This window comes from Phoxinus phoxinus, assembly GCF_949152265.1.
Source record: "Phoxinus phoxinus genome assembly, chromosome: 1".
Taxonomy (NCBI): Eukaryota; Metazoa; Chordata; class Actinopteri; order Cypriniformes; family Leuciscidae; genus Phoxinus; species Phoxinus phoxinus.
In genome coordinates this window covers 1,150,920-1,170,360 of record NC_136876.1, presented here as the reverse complement: position 1 = coordinate 1,170,360, position 19,441 = coordinate 1,150,920, and the positions used below count along the sequence as shown (strand labels likewise).

Sequence of the window (19,441 nt, the reverse complement as noted above, 5' to 3'; positions counted from 1 at the left end):
ATACCTTTGTATTCCTATTAATGTTAATATGATGTGTTTCGTATCTTTGTAATTCTCTAAATCTAACGGAGTCGAATTCCGATAGCAGAATGCAGTAACGTACATTGTTTTACACATTTCATATTTCTGGGGCCGAAAGTTTTAAGTCAAACACTTTGGTAATCCGAGCAAGAGGGATGTTCCCAGCGGACAAAGGAACATTCTCCCGCTTTTGAATCACTGAAGGTGATTGGACAATCCACCAGAAGGCGGCGTTACCCATACATTCCTTAAAACCCAAACGCTCTCCCTTCTGCTCTCTCTCTCGCGTCCTGCCTTCGTCTACTCATCATGTGAAATCTTCGGACCTGAACTCCTTCAGGAGTTCCCTCCTTTTATTTGCTTTATCTCAGTCTTTTGTTTAATTTTCAAATTCCACTGTGTTCGTTTCCACCTACGAGTCAAACGAACGAAGCCTGAATTCCTTCAGCAACTTCCCTTCCAAAGAGGCGCCTTCTTCAAACTCCCGCGAACAGCTTGCTCTGGCAACAAGCACGCGCGCCTCAGCACGAGCGCGCGCACTCTGCTCCGAGAACACGTGCAGGCTGGACACAGCTCGTGCACACAAACGAACCTTTGCAAGTATATCAAACTCTAACGGGTTTTAATGTTTTAAGGTGTTTCGATTGATGGCTCTCTCAATGGTCTGTGATGTTTGCTGTTCTATGGTCACACGTGACCATTTTCTCTCTCTCTCTCATCCTCTCTTTATCTCTCTCTCTCTGTCCCGCAATCAAATCGAGCGCGGGCCCCAGAGCACTCTCTCCCTCGCTCCCTCTCTCTCTGTTCCGCATTCAAATCGAGCGCGCCCCGGCCCTCGATCTCATTCTCTCCCTCTTATTCTCTCTCTCAAACGCACGACCAAAAACCTCTGTAAATTGCTCCCCGCGCGTGCGAGGTGTGCGTTACTACTGCTAAAGAGCACCAGCTTAAAGCAGAATAATCTCTCTCTCTCTCTTTATCTCTCTACAATCTCAGCGCGTGCTACGGCGCGCGCCCCTCCCCAACTCTCTATAACTCTCCTTCTCTCATCAGCTGTTACCCGTTTTTGTCTTGTCTGTTTAATGTAAGTAACTGTACATAGACGTATAAAACCTATAATCACTATGTGTAATCCGTTATACTCTGTAGTTTGCATTTATTAAAACAATATATTCAACTGTTTCTGTGAAAGGCTCGTAAAAATACAAACGTCAATGAGATCAGATCAGCGCTACCGCGCTCCCTGTGTACTACATTAGGTAGTTTTAATTTTATGAACACCAGAAATATTAATGTTCACGGCCAGAAGGTTGGTGTTTCTTGGAGTTTATGAGAAAGGATAACTTTGTTGAGAAATTAATCACTTAATCTAACGGTTGGTCGCGGGACGAACAACGATTTGATAATTACATTAATTTCCATTAAAGATTATCTCATAATCGAAGTTAAGTAAGATTATTGATATATGAATGAGGAATTATAATTCGTTGTGATTGATTATTCATATATTCATATAATCCACTTTCACTTTTGACAATTTAATGTATCTGTACTATGCAAAATATTGATCATATTCATGATTAGTTATTAAAATTCCCTATGGATCATTTGAGCTAATTCATCCGGACCCAGAGTCCGAAGCATAAGGCAATATAGTCTACATGTTTTGGTGGAGAAAATTACGCGCAATCTCAAACTTTGTGTTTTACGAGCAAATCAGTTTCGTCTATATTGTGTATTAATGTAATGCGCGCGCTCCAGCGAGACGCGAGAGCCCACGCGCTCCCATTGAGGAAACAAGCGCGCCCTAGTAAGGCAAAAACCACGCGCGCTCACTGAAGGACTGTTAGAAGGCACGAAGCCGATCTCAGTCAAAGCAAATTGACCCCTGCTAAGATATGTTTAACATTTTCAGCCCCTGTTAATTGCTAAAATAAACTTCGATGTATTATATTAATATTGTTTCGGTAAAGAGAATAGAATCTCTGTACATGTCTCGGACTGTACATTCTTAATATTGTGTTACCCACGCGCGCGCTCCAGCGAGAGTCCACGCGGTTCAGTGAGGAAACGCGCGCGCCCAAATGCGAACCCACGCGCGCTCACTGAAGAACTGACTGGCGCCGAGCCAGCTCAGCTCATATTAACAGACGCTGGAAGTGACAATACCGGTAAATGTCCTAGAGAAAAGAATCTCTGTTCAGCCTGTAATTAATATTGCTTTAGCCCGCTTGAAATCAAACGAGTTTCTTTGTTCACGCGGTAGATTGGAACAGAGCGAGTCTCCTCCGTTTCGATAATAGGCCTAAGAATAATATTAGATCGTTAAAATAACGATAACTCCTGGTCGAAAATTGGATTAGCTACCCATTTTGTAAACCTAAGACATTTTTAAATCATAAGTGCTATTGTGGTTAAATGTTTACGGGAACCCAACAACAGATGATAATTCCTGTTTTCCACATTTGAGTAATAAAGTGCAGTGAAGAAGTCCTGACACGTTCTCTCTTGTGTAGTATAGCACCCGAAGATCTGTAGAGATCTTGTTTCCTTTGTGATTTTATTGCAGAAAATCAGCACGTGACTGAGCTGAACGCTCTGAGCTCTTTAGAGTCAAATTTAAAATTGGTTGTAATTCCGCGGACTAAACACCAGAGGTCCTTTTAGGTGTTCAAGTCTCAAAATACGCGCCCCAACGACGTCACCCTGCGTGAGCACCGCCTCCCACTGACGTCAGCCTGCATGAGCGCGACTACGCCATCTCGTGGCCGTTTCAGATAATGCTCTCATACTGCTAAATTCAAGTGTTCTATGATGAATAGTGAATTAGCTTATGTCTAAATTCTCAATAATTATTGGCATTTCCAGCTTTGCTCGTGCGAATATTATTTTGTGTTAGACAATTTTCCTGCTTGTGACTGGTACATTTACTTTGAGTTTGGTTCAAACAAGAGGTGAATTAAAACTTAAATTAAATCCCAGCCCAGCTATTGAGAGCCCATAGAGGGAAGTCCGCCACCCAGTGGCCGCCTCCCGCTAAAGCGGTTCATTCAACTCGCTTCTCTGTTTCCAATTCTGTGTGAATTGCTTTATTTCTGCTTTCTCGTCTGATTATTTTATAATAATTACTGATACTTTAATGCATCTAAGTTATTATTCGATATCATTCTGAGTTCTCAATTCCCTTACACGCTTATCTAAATTCGAGTTAAATCAGATTTAAATTTTGGATTTAAATCTTGTTTGGCTGGCAGCCACTGTCATCCACTAGAAGGAAACAGCGCCACCGCGTGGCCTTGTGGATACTAAGTCGGTGCCACTCTTTTTCCCCTTTCACTCTTTTGAAGTGTGTACTTATTTCATCTTTCCCTTCTGATTATTTCATAGTAATTACTGATGCTTTAACGTCATCTGGATTATTATAAAATATCACTCTGATTTTTACATTTCCGCACAGGCTTATTTAAATTCGATTTAAACCAGTTTGAATTCAATTTGAATAAGTTTGTCTGTTCAACCAGGTCGACCACGGAAAGGAGATACGCCCCTTTGTGGGACAAACCCACTACTGCGGCCTGTCTCTTCTTCTGGGTTCATCCTGTCTTTTCATTATTTTATTTTATTATTTTTTTTTTTAATTAATTTTTTTTTCCAAAAAAAAAAATTATAACTTTTTTTTTTTAATTATTATTCCTAATTTTTCTCATCTCTCTTTTAGGTTAGGTTATTCTGATAATCACCAACATTATCATAATTCCCTTTTTGTTTTACCATTATTTCAAAGCCTTTGCCTTTACTTCTACATACATAATTACTAAACTTGGTTTAAACAAGAAAGCCTTAATTGACTTTAACTTTCACCTGTTTACCCCTCTTTGTGTACCCATATGTAGTTCTCCCTAGGGCGCTGGGGTGATTTGACAGTCATCTCTGGTTGGTTTCCAGCGAGCGGGGTCACCTGGTCGTCACGACCGACACCGGCCGTGCGTGAGTCTCGGACTCCTCTGTCTCTTACCATTGGGGTGGCACGCAACTGCTACATCAGCAATTTAGCACTCCAAGGGTAAAGTCAACCACGCCAGCTGACACACAAGGCAATTTCGGGACAATTACCTGAACCAGGGCCTGCTGCAGGGGCAGGGTTCCGGGGAAAACCCAATTTTGTCGTGCTGTCTGGCAGTTGACACCTTGGTGTTGCCAGGTTGTGTTTAAGGTCGCAAGTTGTTTGAGAAGGTCGCACCGTGGTACACAGAGTAACAGAGGGCCCGGGTCCACTGTGGTCGAGTGTTTGGGACCGTCAAGAAGGTTGACCGCGCCGCCGGCTCCCTCCTGAGTGACCTCATTTCACCCCAGGCAGACTAAATAAGGTAAAACCCATACACTTAGTATAAGCCACAGAATATTAGATATTCCCCGGTCATTTAAGTGTTTGGCCCCTATCCTTTTCTCCAAGCCTCACCATCTTCCTAGGTTTTCTACCCCGATAGCCCCCACTCACCTGTAGGCCCTATCGTAAACTCTGGCAGTGGTAATAGGCTTAGGCCTCCTTATTCTCTCTGACACATACCGTGTTACTATTGTTTGATTTTATTTCACTTTGATCTGTTCTATCCTTTGTTCTGTTGTGATTTGTTTCTTTCATTTCACCTAGAAACAGTAACCTGAGAGAGCCATCAAGGAAACTAAGTAGTGGAGTGACCACCAGCAGCCGGGGCCACCACGTGACCCGCCAGGCTACTGCTCGTCACAACCCCTAGTGCAGGTCCTCAGACGACCCAAGTTAATTGGCTCCGTGAACTGTCTAACTGTTGGCATCAGTTAGCCCCAAAATTCTCATAAACGGCATAGCCGTATGATCATAGCTCGTCAACCTTAAAACGAACTTGCATTGGTCTCTTTTTGTGTGTGTGTTCTGTGTTCTCTCTCGCCTACAGTGTGCCAAGGTCACGGCCGTCCAGTATGGCTGCCCAGTGGGACGAACTCGAGTTGTGGTTGAGAGCCATGACGACCGACTTCCTGCCCGGAGACGCCGCTGACACAGAGCCCCGGAGCCGGGAACAGCTGGACACCGACCTGGTCGAACTGATGACCCACGATCCGACACAGAGCTACAGCTACAAGGACTGGGCCAAAATCGTCGGAAGCCTCGCACACAAACTCGTCGCCCAGGCACGGCTCAGCGAAAAGAGCCACATCAACCTGGAGCAGGAAGCAGCAGCGCTAAAGCTTCAAGCAGAGGAGGCCCGGAGGAACCAGGCCCACACCCAAAGTCATCTTGACCAGCTTCTTCTCCAGACCGAGAAAGAGGACGCCACAGATCCAGAGCTACAGAAAGAAGTAGAAAGACTTCGAAAGGCCCTGCAAGATCTTCGCCTCGACACAGACCAAAGAGAACAGTCGGAGAAAGAAACCTGTAAAGAACTCGACGAAAGACTCCAACAAAGTGACGCTCTCCTTGAGAGAGCAAAGACTGAACTAAGAGACAAAAACGCTAAAGCCACAGCCTGTGAAAAACACTTACAGGTGGCCAGAGCTGAAATCCATGAGCTTACTCTGCAGAGACATGATCTCAGAGACGAACTTGACATTGTTCACAGAGAACTGAGCCATTCTTACAGACTTAACAGTGACCGGGTAGGGGAAACACACACCACAAAGTTTCCCCTGACCAGCCGGTACACACCAGCCAGCCAACAGAAACCCCTGCCAGCAGAAAGGGGGGAGCCCTCACAGAGAACACTTACCGCTCAACGCGGCACGGCTCCCAAAGCTGAAGGGGGCGGAGCTGAAAAGGGTCAGAATCCCCCCCAGACGGATTGGGCCCCCAGCCACAGCTCTTCCCCCACAAACTTTGACAAGTTGGCCAGAAACATCCCCACGTTCACTCCAAACCTTGCAGGAGGCCATGATGTACATGCTTACCTTCAAGACATTGACTTTCACCTGCAAACTGTCGCCAACGTGACAGCTTGGGACAAGTTTTACCTGCTCAGAATTACTTCTAGCCGTGACGTGCGCAGCTTCCTAGACCGTCAACCAGAGACTGTCAAAAGGGACTACCAGCAGCTGCGACAAGCTTTGATCCGTGAATTCTCTGATCCAGAATCAGAACAAGGGGTCTTCACCGCCATGGACGTCAAACAGGCCCGACCTGAACACCCACAGACCTACTACGGCCGACTCCGACACGCCTACTTCGGAGCACGAAACGAGCCCGGTATGGAAGAAGATGTCAACTTCAGGACGCTGTTCCTCCGAAATCTGCATCCCACAGTGAGTCATCACTTAGGCGTTCTGGCCTGTCCACGTAGCATGTCCACCCAACAGCTACGTGACTTGGTCCACAAAGCTTACACCAAGCAAAAGACTATTTCCAAAAAGACTGTAAAAGACCCCACAACCTACTCTGTCTCTGAGCACTGCTCAGAGCTAGACACAGAAGGTGCCCAACAGCACCACAGTCACAGACTGTACCACAGAGAGTCAAGACCGTTCCAAGCCAGCAGAGGGCAGCACAACCGTGACGGTGCTCATCCAAAGCATCGGAGCGAGCGCTCTAAGAGGTTCTGGGACCTGCATCACCCGCCGTCCAGAACTCCAAGCCCAGAAAGCCAGCCCTGGAACCCCTCTCGACATGCTACTGGTAAGCCCAAGCCTCATCGCACACCAGAAAAACACAGTACAGCCACGTCGGAGACAGCAGAGATCGTGAGGATGCTGAAAGAGTTTCTTCACAAGAAACATCGCAAGAGAGACAAGGATGAACCAGACATCTTATGCCTAAGCATAAGAACTGAAACCAACACCCTGTCTGACTGCCGTCTGCCTGAGCCAAGCACCACGAACACTGCTCGTCCCCCACAGACTACAGAGCTAGCTGTCACACCACAAAGTGACAGCTCCGCTCTAGCACCACAGCTGACAGCTGCACACCCCACACGAAACAGCACAACACATCACACCTGGGACCAACATCACAAAGTCCCAGGAAGTGCTGTTCCGGCTAGCTGCCCCCGCAGCAAGCCACACGCCCCTCCCGGGGACAACCCACCAGACATTGTTATCAAATCGCAACCCATGAACTTTGCTGTTACATCACCAAATAGCAGCTCCACTCACTCACTCATTGTTGCATCACAAACTGACAACATCTACCATTCACTCCGGCTGACAATAACAGCCCCGGTGCCACAGTTTCTGGGAAACCTCCTTGAAAGGGGGGTGACCAGGAAACCCTACCTAGCCTGCACTTTGGAGAAGGAAGTGAAACTTGAAGCCTTGATAGACACAGGAGCAGACCTCACTGTGATCTCATCTCAACTTTTCAAAAGACTCAAAGTCAAAGCTAAGAGACAGAATCGAACTCTTGAATCCCACACTTGTGAGCTAAATGTGCATTCATACAGCCAAAATAGCATCCGGCTCGAACAGCTAACTCTAATCCACCTGTCAATAGGTTTTATGTCGCTGACTCACCCTGTGTACGTTTCACCAATGAACACTCATCCACTCATCATTGGCAAAGACCTGCTGGATCGTTTCGAGCCCTTACTGGACTTCAAAAAGCGAACTCTTTGGGCCCAAGTGCCAGAACCTCTCCCCATCCAGTCACACAGGCCACCCGAGCCAGACTGTCAGATCACAGAGGTCACGAGACTTTCCACCGAGCCAGACTGTCAGGTCACACAGTTCATGGGAACTCCCACAGCCAGTCACAACGACACAGACTTAGCAACAGGTCAAGTTTCAAGTTCGCTACCCTGCACCTTCCAGCCCACAAAAGACTTTAACAAATGCTGCGCCAAGGTCAAGACTGACCTGCAGCCACATGACCAAACTCATGCCCGCGCCAAGCCTGGCGCACTAAACGGAAAGCGGTGGTCACACCCGACCCACCCACCCGCCCTCACAGTTGCAGCGACTACACACTGCATAAGACTTTTACAGGCTACACTGCCTAACACTGTCCCGCTTACGCGGGCTCCGCTGTCTGCAACACCCAACATAGCGGACATGCGGGCTTCTGACACCACAACAAAGACTTTGCGTTGCCACCACTTATACCCCTCCTGCCACCCTTGCACGCCGTCTAAACTCACTGACAGCCAGTGCCTCAAACCGCTGCATGACATGCACACGCTGCATGCAGACAACATTACGGGTTCTGCACCTGTTGACATCACAGCGCAAAAGCTTGTGTTGAACAGTTGCAAAAGGGGGATCATGCCAATGTTTATCTATGATGCATCATGTGCGGCACAACACAGCACCAGAGTCACTGACGAGACATTGAAGCAAGCGACAGGCTGGCAGAAAGATGTGACAAAACATGGGCCAAGGCGAACTAAACCTAGCTGCCACCCACAAAGCAAACTAACTGCCCTGTCCAACCAAAGACAACCCTCGTTTGCCTCTTCCTTCCCTTTCTCTCTCTCTCTCCCTGTCATCTGTACCAGGTTGCTGCTGTGGGTCGTCATGCTGTGCTGTCAGCCATCCAGAGGACAGCTGCCACCGAGAGAACAACTGAGACTCCTGATCACCGACTGCGGAACCTACACTCAGCCAGTGTATGGTCGACTCATCCAGTCCCGCCCGGTCTACAGAGCACACTACCCCAGCACCGCAGCCCCATACATCTGGGCAAGTGCCCAACGGACAGAGGACTCCCTCTCGCATGCCAAGGCCAAGGTCGAACACATGCTCAACCAACTTGAGGAAGTGACTGGTACACAATCAGGACTCCTAAGCACCAACCACCGCTCCAAACGGTTCCTGGGAGCGTTGCTCGGAGCCGTAGCTGCCGCCAGAACTCTTTTTAACATTGGTATGTCCAGTGTCAACGCAGCGAACCAGACTGTGAACTCAATGAAACCGCTGTTTAATATCTTCCAGAAAGACTTTGCCCAGACTCCGCTGTTTACAGCACTAACGACAGACATGCTGTGGGAGGTTAGCTCCTCCACTGACAGCCTAGCCACAGGGGCAATCCCACCGTACCTGAAACTCTTAAGCCTTGTGCGAACTGTGCTGGCTTCCAGCATCACCACGCCAGCTGACCCTCTACAAACACACCTTGCTTACTCTCTGGGTTGCGCCACCCCACTTCACGTCAACCCCGAGCAGAGAGAAGTGGGTTTTCTCCTAAACCTACCCATCATCGAGTCAAACCGAGCCTACAGGCTCAAAGACATTGTTAACATCGGGTCCTGGAAAAGCAGGACCCAGTTCAAGATATGCACTCCAGACGTGGTGGCCTACCACGACAGCGACACCCTGCTGTACCCGGCCCCAAACCTGCACAGGTGCACCTTGACCAAAGACATTCACTATCTCTGCCCTAGCAAGCCTTTCCCCAGAGACAACACTGAAGGACTCTACAAGTTGCAACCCCTGATCAGCCACACACGCTGCCCTGCTGAAGCTAAGCCTCGCACACAAGTCACAGAAACACAAGCAAAGATTGTAGGTGAACGATGGCTGGCTAACACACCTGCGCACACAGCCACTGTCACTCACGAACAACATGATACAACCAGCCGTGTCAACCTGCTCAGCCAGAGTATGCCGACTCAAGTACCGACAGGTGCCATCTCACACCTCGGCAACCTGTCATGGTACCATCTTCCGAGCAAAGAGTACCAGACAGCACTGGAACTCCCATCCTTTAAGAACTACAACGTCACCTTAGATCCAGAAGGAGATCTCTGGTTTGAGGAAAGGGGGTCCCAACTCATGAACATTGCTCCTGTCAACACATCCCTCACCTGTGTCCAAACCTGGACCGCAGCTGATACTGTGGTATCTTTCCAAGGTCACCGACCACGCCCCGACACTCGTCTTGGCCTTCATCCTGCAACAGACGCAACGAGATGCAAACATCCACAGTCAAGCTCACGAACTCTGTGTCGGGAGGTTTCACACGGAATCCCCGGAAAGGGGGTGCCAAGCCACCGACCACATCATCATCATTTGAGCTGAACCCTCAGCCTTGAAACCACCTGTCATCCATTGTGCTAATTTGTTGTTCGATGAAGTCCATCCCCTGACTTAATCGAACAAAAAGGGGGAATATGTAGCAACATTGAAAATGACAGATGCTTATTCAAATTAATAAATTGTGATTCTCTAGAATACTTCATTAAATGGTCTGAAAAGACAAGACATTTTGGTGGCTCCCCGTAGAACCCAGCCCCCGACATTCCAACACACACACACACACACACACACACAGAGACATGTAATGTGACACCCCCACCTCAGACAGAGGAAAGGACTGTGACCATAGTCACTCTTAAATGTAATAAATATATCCCCTTTTGTGTTAAGATGTGTTTATAAACCATAGGAAAGCATATATATGTCCTAGTGTAACATTAATCGAACTTTAAATGTCTATACTAATGCATAATAATATACCTTTGTATTCCTATTAATGTTAATATGATGTGTTTCGTATCTTTGTAATTCTCTAAATCTAACGGAGTCGAATTCCGATAGCAGAATGCAGTAACGTACATTGTTTTACACATTTCATATTTCTGGGGCCGAAAGTTTTAAGTCAAACACTTTGGTAATCCGAGCAAGAGGGATGTTCCCAGCGGACAAAGGAACATTCTCCCGCTTTTGAATCACTGAAGGTGATTGGACAATCCACCAGAAGGCGGCGTTACCCATACATTCCTTAAAACCCAAACGCTCTCCCTTCTGCTCTCTCTCTCGCGTCCTGCCTTCGTCTACTCATCATGTGAAATCTTCGGACCTGAACTCCTTCAGGAGTTCCCTCCTTTTATTTGCTTTATCTCAGTCTTTTGTTTAATTTTCAAATTCCACTGTGTTCGTTTCCACCTACGAGTCAAACGAACGAAGCCTGAATTCCTTCAGCAACTTCCCTTCCAAAGAGGCGCCTTCTTCAAACTCCCGCGAACAGCTTGCTCTGGCAACAAGCACGCGCGCCTCAGCACGAGCGCGCGCACTCTGCTCCGAGAACACGTGCAGGCTGGACACAGCTCGTGCACACAAACGAACCTTTGCAAGTATATCAAACTCTAACGGGTTTTAATGTTTTAAGGTGTTTCGATTGATGGCTCTCTCAATGGTCTGTGATGTTTGCTGTTCTATGGTCACACGTGACCATTTTCTCTCTCTCTCTCATCCTCTCTTTATCTCTCTCTCTCTGTCCCGCAATCAAATCGAGCGCGGGCCCCAGAGCACTCTCTCCCTCGCTCCCTCTCTCTCTGTTCCGCATTCAAATCGAGCGCGCCCCGGCCCTCGATCTCATTCTCTCCCTCTTATTCTCTCTCTCAAACGCACGACCAAAAACCTCTGTAAATCGCTCCCCGCGCGTGCGAGGTGTGCGTTACTACTGCTAAAGAGCACCAGCTTAAAGCAGAATAATCTCTCTCTCTCTCTTTATCTCTCTACAATCTCAGCGCGTGCTACGGCGCGCGCCCCTCCCCAACTCTCTATAACTCTCCTTCTCTCATCAGCTGTTACCCGTTTTTGTCTTGTCTGTTTAATGTAAGTAACTGTACATAGACGTATAAAACCTATAATCACTATGTGTAATCCGTTATACTCTGTAGTTTGCATTTATTAAAACAATATATTCAACTGTTTCTGTGAAAGGCTCGTAAAAATACAAACGTCAATGAGATCAGATCAGCGCTACCGCGCTCCCTGTGTACTACATTAGGTAGTTTTAATTTTATGAACACCAGAAATATTAATGTTCACGGCCAGAAGGTTGGTGTTTCTTGGAGTTATCGAAGTTAAGTAAGATTATTGATATATGAATGAGGAATTATAATTCGTTGTGATTGATTATTCATATATTCATATAATCCACTTTCACTTTTGACAATTTAATGTATCTGTACTATGCAAAATATTGATCATATTCATGATTAGTTATTAAAATTCCCTATGGATCATTTGAGCTAATTCATCCGGACCCAGAGTCCGAAGCATAAGGCAATATAGTCTACATGATGATATCTGATATCTGGAGTCTGTCTTCAGATCAACACCAGTCTGACTCACCCACAGCAGCTCATATCCCAGAGAACTGAACAAATAATGACAGGAGTAGCTCGTATATGAATACAACTGACAGGAGAGAGTCAGAGAGCGGCCCGGACTGATCTCAGTCTGTGATGATGAAGATGATGAAGATGAAGACACTGAAACTGAACACAAGACACAAATCACAGACTCTTCAAACATCATCTGAGTTTAAAGGGAGAATCTGCCCTTTTTAAATTGACCACATAATCATAAACTAACCATGAAGAACATGCAGAAAAACATGTGCATCAGGTCCTTGTAGTTCTCCATTCACATATTGTCTGCAGCTGTATTCTCCATAATCTTCTCCTGTGACGTTCTTGATGTTCAGAGAGCAGTCAGACTCCAGACTCAGTCTCTCATGTCTCGCTGTGTCTTTATTCTTCATCCCTCCAGTAATCAGATCAACTTCCCCTGAATATCTGAAGCTGTTATCGTAGCTCCATGTAGTTGATCTGCAGTCAGGAGGAGCTTTATTACAGGACAGACGGACACTTTCACCAGAACTGATGAACACACGATCATCTCCACTCGTTCCTGAAACAGTATATCTCAGTGATCATTATGATATATATTAATAAATGAGAACATAAAACACACCAGCATAAAAAGCAGAAGTTTTCACTCATAGTATTTTCCTCACTTAAAGCAAACAACACACTCTCCAGAATAAACTATTAGTCTTTATCAGAGAGCTGTTCAAATCACTGACACACTCTTAATATGAAGATAATCTTCATCATCAGATGTTTGAGTGACACTATGTCCAGTATCAGGAATAATACAGTATGATCTGTGTGTATCAATACACAACTCTGAGATCACAACGTGAATGTGTCACGTGTGCAAGTGTCATGAACTGCTCCGAGACACGAAGGTGGAGAATCCAAACGCAGCTTTATTTAAGGGGAAATCCAAAGAACAGGCAGGGTCAAACACAGGAAGGCAGTCCGTACAAACAAACAAACAAAACAGGCAGGGACCAGAGGCAACAGAGTAATCCAGGGACCAGAGTCAAGAGAGTAATCCAGGGACCAGAGGCAAGAGAGTAAACCAGGGAACAGGGCAAGGTCACCAGCTGGAGTGCCCTTGAGAGCCACCCGGACTCATCATCACTTGTCACTGATCACACTCACCTGTACCTCATTCACTGATTGCATTTCACCTGTGTCTCATCCTGTTAGTCTGTCTATTTATACCTTGTTCATTCATTCACTCACCGCGAAGTCTTGTTTTAGTGTCACACTGCATTTCTGAGCATTCTCCTGGTTTTCTTGTCTTTTGGTTTTTGGATATCGTTACATAGCCCCCCCTTTAAGGAGCGGATTCCAGACGCTCCAAAAACTGTCCAGGAGGGAGGTGGAGCGGAGGCGGACCCGGGGGCGGGATGGAGAATAAAGTTGAAACATTACGAGAATAAAGTCGAAACATTACGAGAATAAAATCGAAACATTACGAAATTAAAGTCAAAACATTAAAGTCGAAACATTACGAGAATAAAGTCCAAACATTAAAGTCGAAACATTACGAGAATAAAGTCGAAACATTACGAGAATAAAATCGAAACATTACGAAATTAAAGTCAAAACATTAAAGTCGAAACATTACGAGAATAAAGTCCAAACATTAAAGTCGAAACATTACGAGAATAAAGTCGAAACATTACGAGAATAGAGTCGAAACATTAAAGTCGAAACATTACGAGAATAAAGTCGAAACATTACGAGAATAAAGTCCAAACATTAAAGTCCAAACATTACGAGAATAAAGTCGAAACATTACGAGATTAAAGTCGAAACATTACGAGATTAAAGTCGAAACATTACGAGAATAAAGTCGAACATTACGAGAATAAAGTCGAAACATTAAAGTCGAAACATTACGAGAATAAAGTCGAAACATTACGAGATTAAAGTCGAAACATTACGAGAATACAGTCGAAACATTACGAGAATAAAGTCGAAACATTACGAGAATAAAGTCGAAACATTACGAGAATAAAGTCGAAACATTACGAGATTAAAGTCGAAACATTACGAGAATAAAGTCGAAACATTAAAGTCGAAACATTACGAGAATAAAGTCGAAACATTACGAGAATACAGTCGAAACATTACGAGATTAAAGTCGAAACATTACGAGAATAAAGTCGAAACATTACGAGATTATATTCGAAACATTACGAGAATAAAGTCCAAACATTACGAGAATAAAGTCGAAACATTACGAGAATAAAGTCGAAACATTACGAGATTAAAGTCGAAACATTACGAGATTAAAGTCGAAACATTACGAGAATAAAGTCGAACATTACGAGAATAAAGTCGAAACATTACGAGAATTAAGTCGAAACATTACGAGATTAAAGTCGAAACATTACGAGAATAAAGTCGAAACATTACGAGATTAAAGTCGAAACATTACGAGAATAAAGTCGAACATTACGAGAATAAAGTCGAAACATTACGAGAATTAAGTCGAAACATTACGAGATTAAAGTCGAAACATTACGAGAATACAGTCGAAACATTACGAGATTAAAGTCGAAACATTACGAGAATAAAGTCGAAACATTACGAGAATTAAGTCGAAACATTACGAGATTAAAGTCGAAACATTACGAGAATAAAGTCGAAACATTACGAGATTAAAGTCGAAACATTACGAGAATAAAGTCGAAACATTACGAGAATAAAGACGAAACATTACGAGAATAAAGCCGAAACATTACGAGAATAAAGTCCAAACATTACGAGATTAAAGTCGAAACATTACGAGAATAAAGTCGAAACATTACGAGATTAAAGTCGAAACATTACGAGATTAAAGTCGAAACATTACGAGAATAAAGTCAAAACATTACGAGAATAAAGTCCAAACATTAAAGTCCAAACATTACGAGAATAAAGTCCAAACATTACGAGATTAAAGTCGAAACATTACGAGAATAAAGTCCAAACATTAAAGTCCAAACATTACGAGAATAAAGTCGAAACATTAAAGTCGAAACATTACGAGATTAAAGTCGAAACATTACGAGAATAAAGTCGAAACATTACGAGAATAAAGTCCAAACATTACGAGATTAAAGTCGAAACATTACAAGAATACAGTCGAAACATTACGAGAATAAAGTCGAAACATTACAAGAATACAGTCGAAACATTACGAGAATAAAGTCGAAACATTACGAGAATAAAGTCCAAACATTAAAGTCGAAACATTACGAGAATAAAGTCCAAACATTACGAGAATAAAGTCCAAACATTAAAGTCGAAACATTACGAGATTAAAGTCGAAACATTACAAGAATACAGTCGAAACATTACGAGAATAAAGTCGAAACATTACGAGAATAAAGTCGAAACATTACGAGAATAAAGTCGAAACATTACGAGAATATAGTCGAAACATTACGAGAATAAAGTCGAAACATTAAAGTCGAAACATTACGAGAATAAAGTCGAAACATTACGAGAATAAAGTCGAAACATTACGAGATTAAAGTCGAAACATTACGAGATTAAAGTCGAAACATTACGAGAATAAAGTCGAAACATTACGAGAATAAAGTCGAAACATTACGAGAATAAAGTCGAAACATTACGAGAATAAAGTCGAAACATTAAAGTCGAAACATTACGAGAATAAAGTCGAAACATTACGAGATTAAAGTCGAAACATTACGAGAATACAGTCGAAACATTACGAGAATAAAGTCGAAACATTAAAGTCGGAACATTACGAGAATAAAGTCGAAACATTACGAGAATAAAGTCGAAACATTACGAGAATAAAGTCGAAACATTACGAGAATAAAGTCCAAACATTACGAGATTAAAGTCGAAACATTACGAGAATAAAGTCCAAACATTACGAGATTAAAGTCGAAACATTACGAGAATAAAGTCGAAACATTACGAGAATAAAGTCGAAACATTATGAGAATAAAGTCGAAACATTACGAGATTAAAGTCGAAACATTACGAGAATAAAGTCGAAACATTAAAGTCGAAACATTACGAGATTAAAGTCGAAACATTACGAGAATAAAGTCCAAACATTAAAGTCGAAACATTACGAGAATAAAGTCGAAACATTAAAGTCGAAACATTACGAGATTAAAGTCGAAACATTACGAGAATAAAGTCCAAACATTAAAGTCCAAACATTACGAGAATAAAGTCGAAACATTAAAGTTGAAACATTACGAGAACAAAGTCGAAACATTACGAGAATAAAGTCGAAACATTACAAGAATACAGTCGAAACATTAAAGTCGAAACATTACGAGAATAAAGTCGAAACATTACGAGAATACAGTCGAAACATTACGAGATTAAAGTCGAAACATTACGAGAATAAAGTCGAAACATTACGAGATTATATTCGAAACATTACGAGAATAAAGTCCAAACATTACGAGAATAAAGTCGAAACATTACGAGAATAAAGTCGAAACATTACGAGATTAAAGTCCAAACATTACGAGATTAAAGTCGAAACATTAAAGTCGAAACATTACGAGATTAAAGTCGAAACATTACGAGAATAAAGTCCAAACATTAAAGTCCAAACATTACGAGAATAAAGTCGAAACATTAAAGTCGAAACATTACGAGATTAAAGTCGAAACATTACGAGAATAAAGTCCAAACATTAAAGTCCAAACATTACGAGAATAAAGTCCAAACATTAAAGTTGAAACATTACGAGAACAAAGTCGAAACATTACGAGAATAAAGTCGAAACATTACAAGAATACAGTCGAAACATTAAAGTCGAAACATTACGAGAATAAAGTCGAAACATTACGAGAATACAGTCGAAACATTACGAGATTAAAGTCGAAACATTACGAGAATAAAGTCGAAACATTACGAGATTATATTCGAAACATTACGAGAATAAAGTCCAAACATTACGAGAATAAAGTCGAAACATTACGAGAATAAAGTCGAAACATTACGAGATTAAAGTCCAAACATTACGAGATTAAAGTCGAACATTACGAGAATAAAGTCGAAACATTACGAGAATTAAGTCGAAACATTACGAGATTAAAGTCAAAACATTACGAGAATACAGTCGAAACATTACGAGATTAAAGTCGAAACATTACGAGAATAAAGTCGAAACATTACGAGAATTAAGTCGAAACATTACGAGATTAAAGTCGAAACATTACGAGAATAAAGTCGAAACATTACGAGATTAAAGTCGAAACATTACGAGAATAAAGTCGAAACATTACGAGAATAAAGACGAAACATTACGAGAATAAAGCCGAAACATTACGAGAATAAAGTCCAAACATTACGAGATTAAAGTCGAAACATTACGAGAATAAAGTCGAAACATTACGAGATTAAAGTCGAAACATTACGAGATTAAAGTCGAAACATTACGAGAATAAAGTCAAAACATTACGAGAATAAAGTCCAAACATTAAAGTCCAAACATTACGAGAATAAAGTCCAAACATTACGAGATTAAAGTCGAAACATTACGAGAATAAAGTCCAAACATTAAAGTCCAAACATTACGAGAATAAAGTCGAAACATTAAAGTCGAAACATTACGAGATTAAAGTCGAAACATTACGAGAATAAAGTCGAAACATTACGAGAATAAAGTCCAAACATTACGAGATTAAAGTCGAAACATTACAAGAATACAGTCGAAACATTACGAGAATAAAGTCGAAACATTACAAGAATACAGTCGAAACATTACGAGAATAAAGTCGAAACATTACGAGAATAAAGTCCAAACATTAAAGTCGAAACATTACGAGAATAAAGTCCAAACATTACGAGAATAAAGTCCAAACATTAAAGTCGAAACATTACGAGATTAAAGTCGAAACATTACAAGAATACAGTCGAAACATTACGAGAATAAAGTCGAAACATTACGAGAATAAAGTCGAAACATTACGAGAATAAAGTCGAAACATTACGAGAATATAGTCGAAACATTACGAGAATAAAGTCGAAACATTAAAGTCGAAACATTACGAGAATAAAGTCGAAACATTACGAGAATAAAGTCCAAACATTAAAGTCAAAACATTACGAGAATAAAGTCCAAACATTAAAGTCGAAACATTACGAGAATAAAGTCCAAACATTACGAGAATAAAGTCGAAACATTACGAGATTAAAGTCGAAACATTACAAGAATAAAGTCCAAACATTAAAGTCGAAACATTACGAGAATAAAGTCGAAACAATACGAGAATAAAGTCCAAACATTAAAGTCGAAACAATACGAGAATAAAGTCCAAACATTACGAGAATAAAGTCCAAACATTACGAGAATATAGTCGAAACATTACGAGAATAAAGTCCAAACATTAAAGTCGAAACAATACGAGAATAAAGTCCAAACATTACGAGATTAAAGTCGAAACATTACAAGAATACAGTCGAAACATTACGAGAATATAGTCGAAACATTACGAGAATAAAGTCCAAACATTAAAGTCAAAACATTACGAGAATAAAGTCCAAACATTAAAGTCGAAACATTACGAGATTAAAGTCGAAACATTACGAGAATAAAGTCAAAACATTACGAGAATAAAGTCCAAACATTAAAGTCCAAACATTACGAGAATAAAGTCCAAACATTACGAGATTAAAGTCGAAACATTACGAGAATAAAGTCCAAACATTAAAGTCGAAACATTACGAGAATAAAGTTGAAACATTACGAGAATAAAGTCCAAACATTAAAGTCAAAACATTACGAGAATAAAGTCCAAACATTAAAGTCGAAACATTACGAGAATAAAGTCCAAACATTACGAGAATAAAGTCGAAACATTACGAGATTAAAGTCGAAACATTACAAGAATAAAGTCCAAACATTAAAGTCGAAACATTACGAGAATACAGTCGAAACATTACGAGAATAAAGTCGAAACATTACGAGAATAAAGTCGAAACATTACGAGAATAAAGTCCAAACATTAAAGTCGAAACATTACGAGAATAAAGTCCAAACATTAAAGTCGAAACATTACGAGAATAAAGTCCAAACATTACGAGAATAAAGTCGAAACATTACGAGATTAAAGTCGAAACATTACAAGAATACAGTCGAAACATTACGAGAATAAAGTCCAAACATTAAAGTCGAAACATTACAAGAATAAAGTCCAAACATTACGAGATTAAAGTCGAAACATTACAAGAATACAGTCGAAACATTACGAGAATAAAGTCGAAACATTACGAGAATAAAGTCCAAACATTAAAGTCGAAACATTACGAGAATAAAGTTGAAACATTACGAGAATAAAGTCCAAACATTAAAGTCAAAACATTACGAGAATAAAGTCCAAACATTA

At 41.9% G+C, this 19,441-nt stretch overlaps 1 protein-coding gene across 1 annotated transcript in view; it reads right to left on the bottom strand.

Moving 5' to 3' along the window:
* Positions 1-19,441, bottom strand: part of LOC307008443 (obscurin-like) — a 74,303-nt gene that overhangs the window by 4,249 nt on the left and 50,613 nt on the right. The window contains exons 6-7 of the mRNA XM_079631237.1: positions 12,304-12,621; positions 12,061-12,206 (exon numbers count right to left, since the gene is read on the bottom strand). Coding sequence (XP_079487363.1) covers positions 12,061-12,206; positions 12,304-12,621 — 464 coding nt within the window. The remainder of the gene's footprint in view (positions 1-12,060; positions 12,207-12,303; positions 12,622-19,441) is intronic.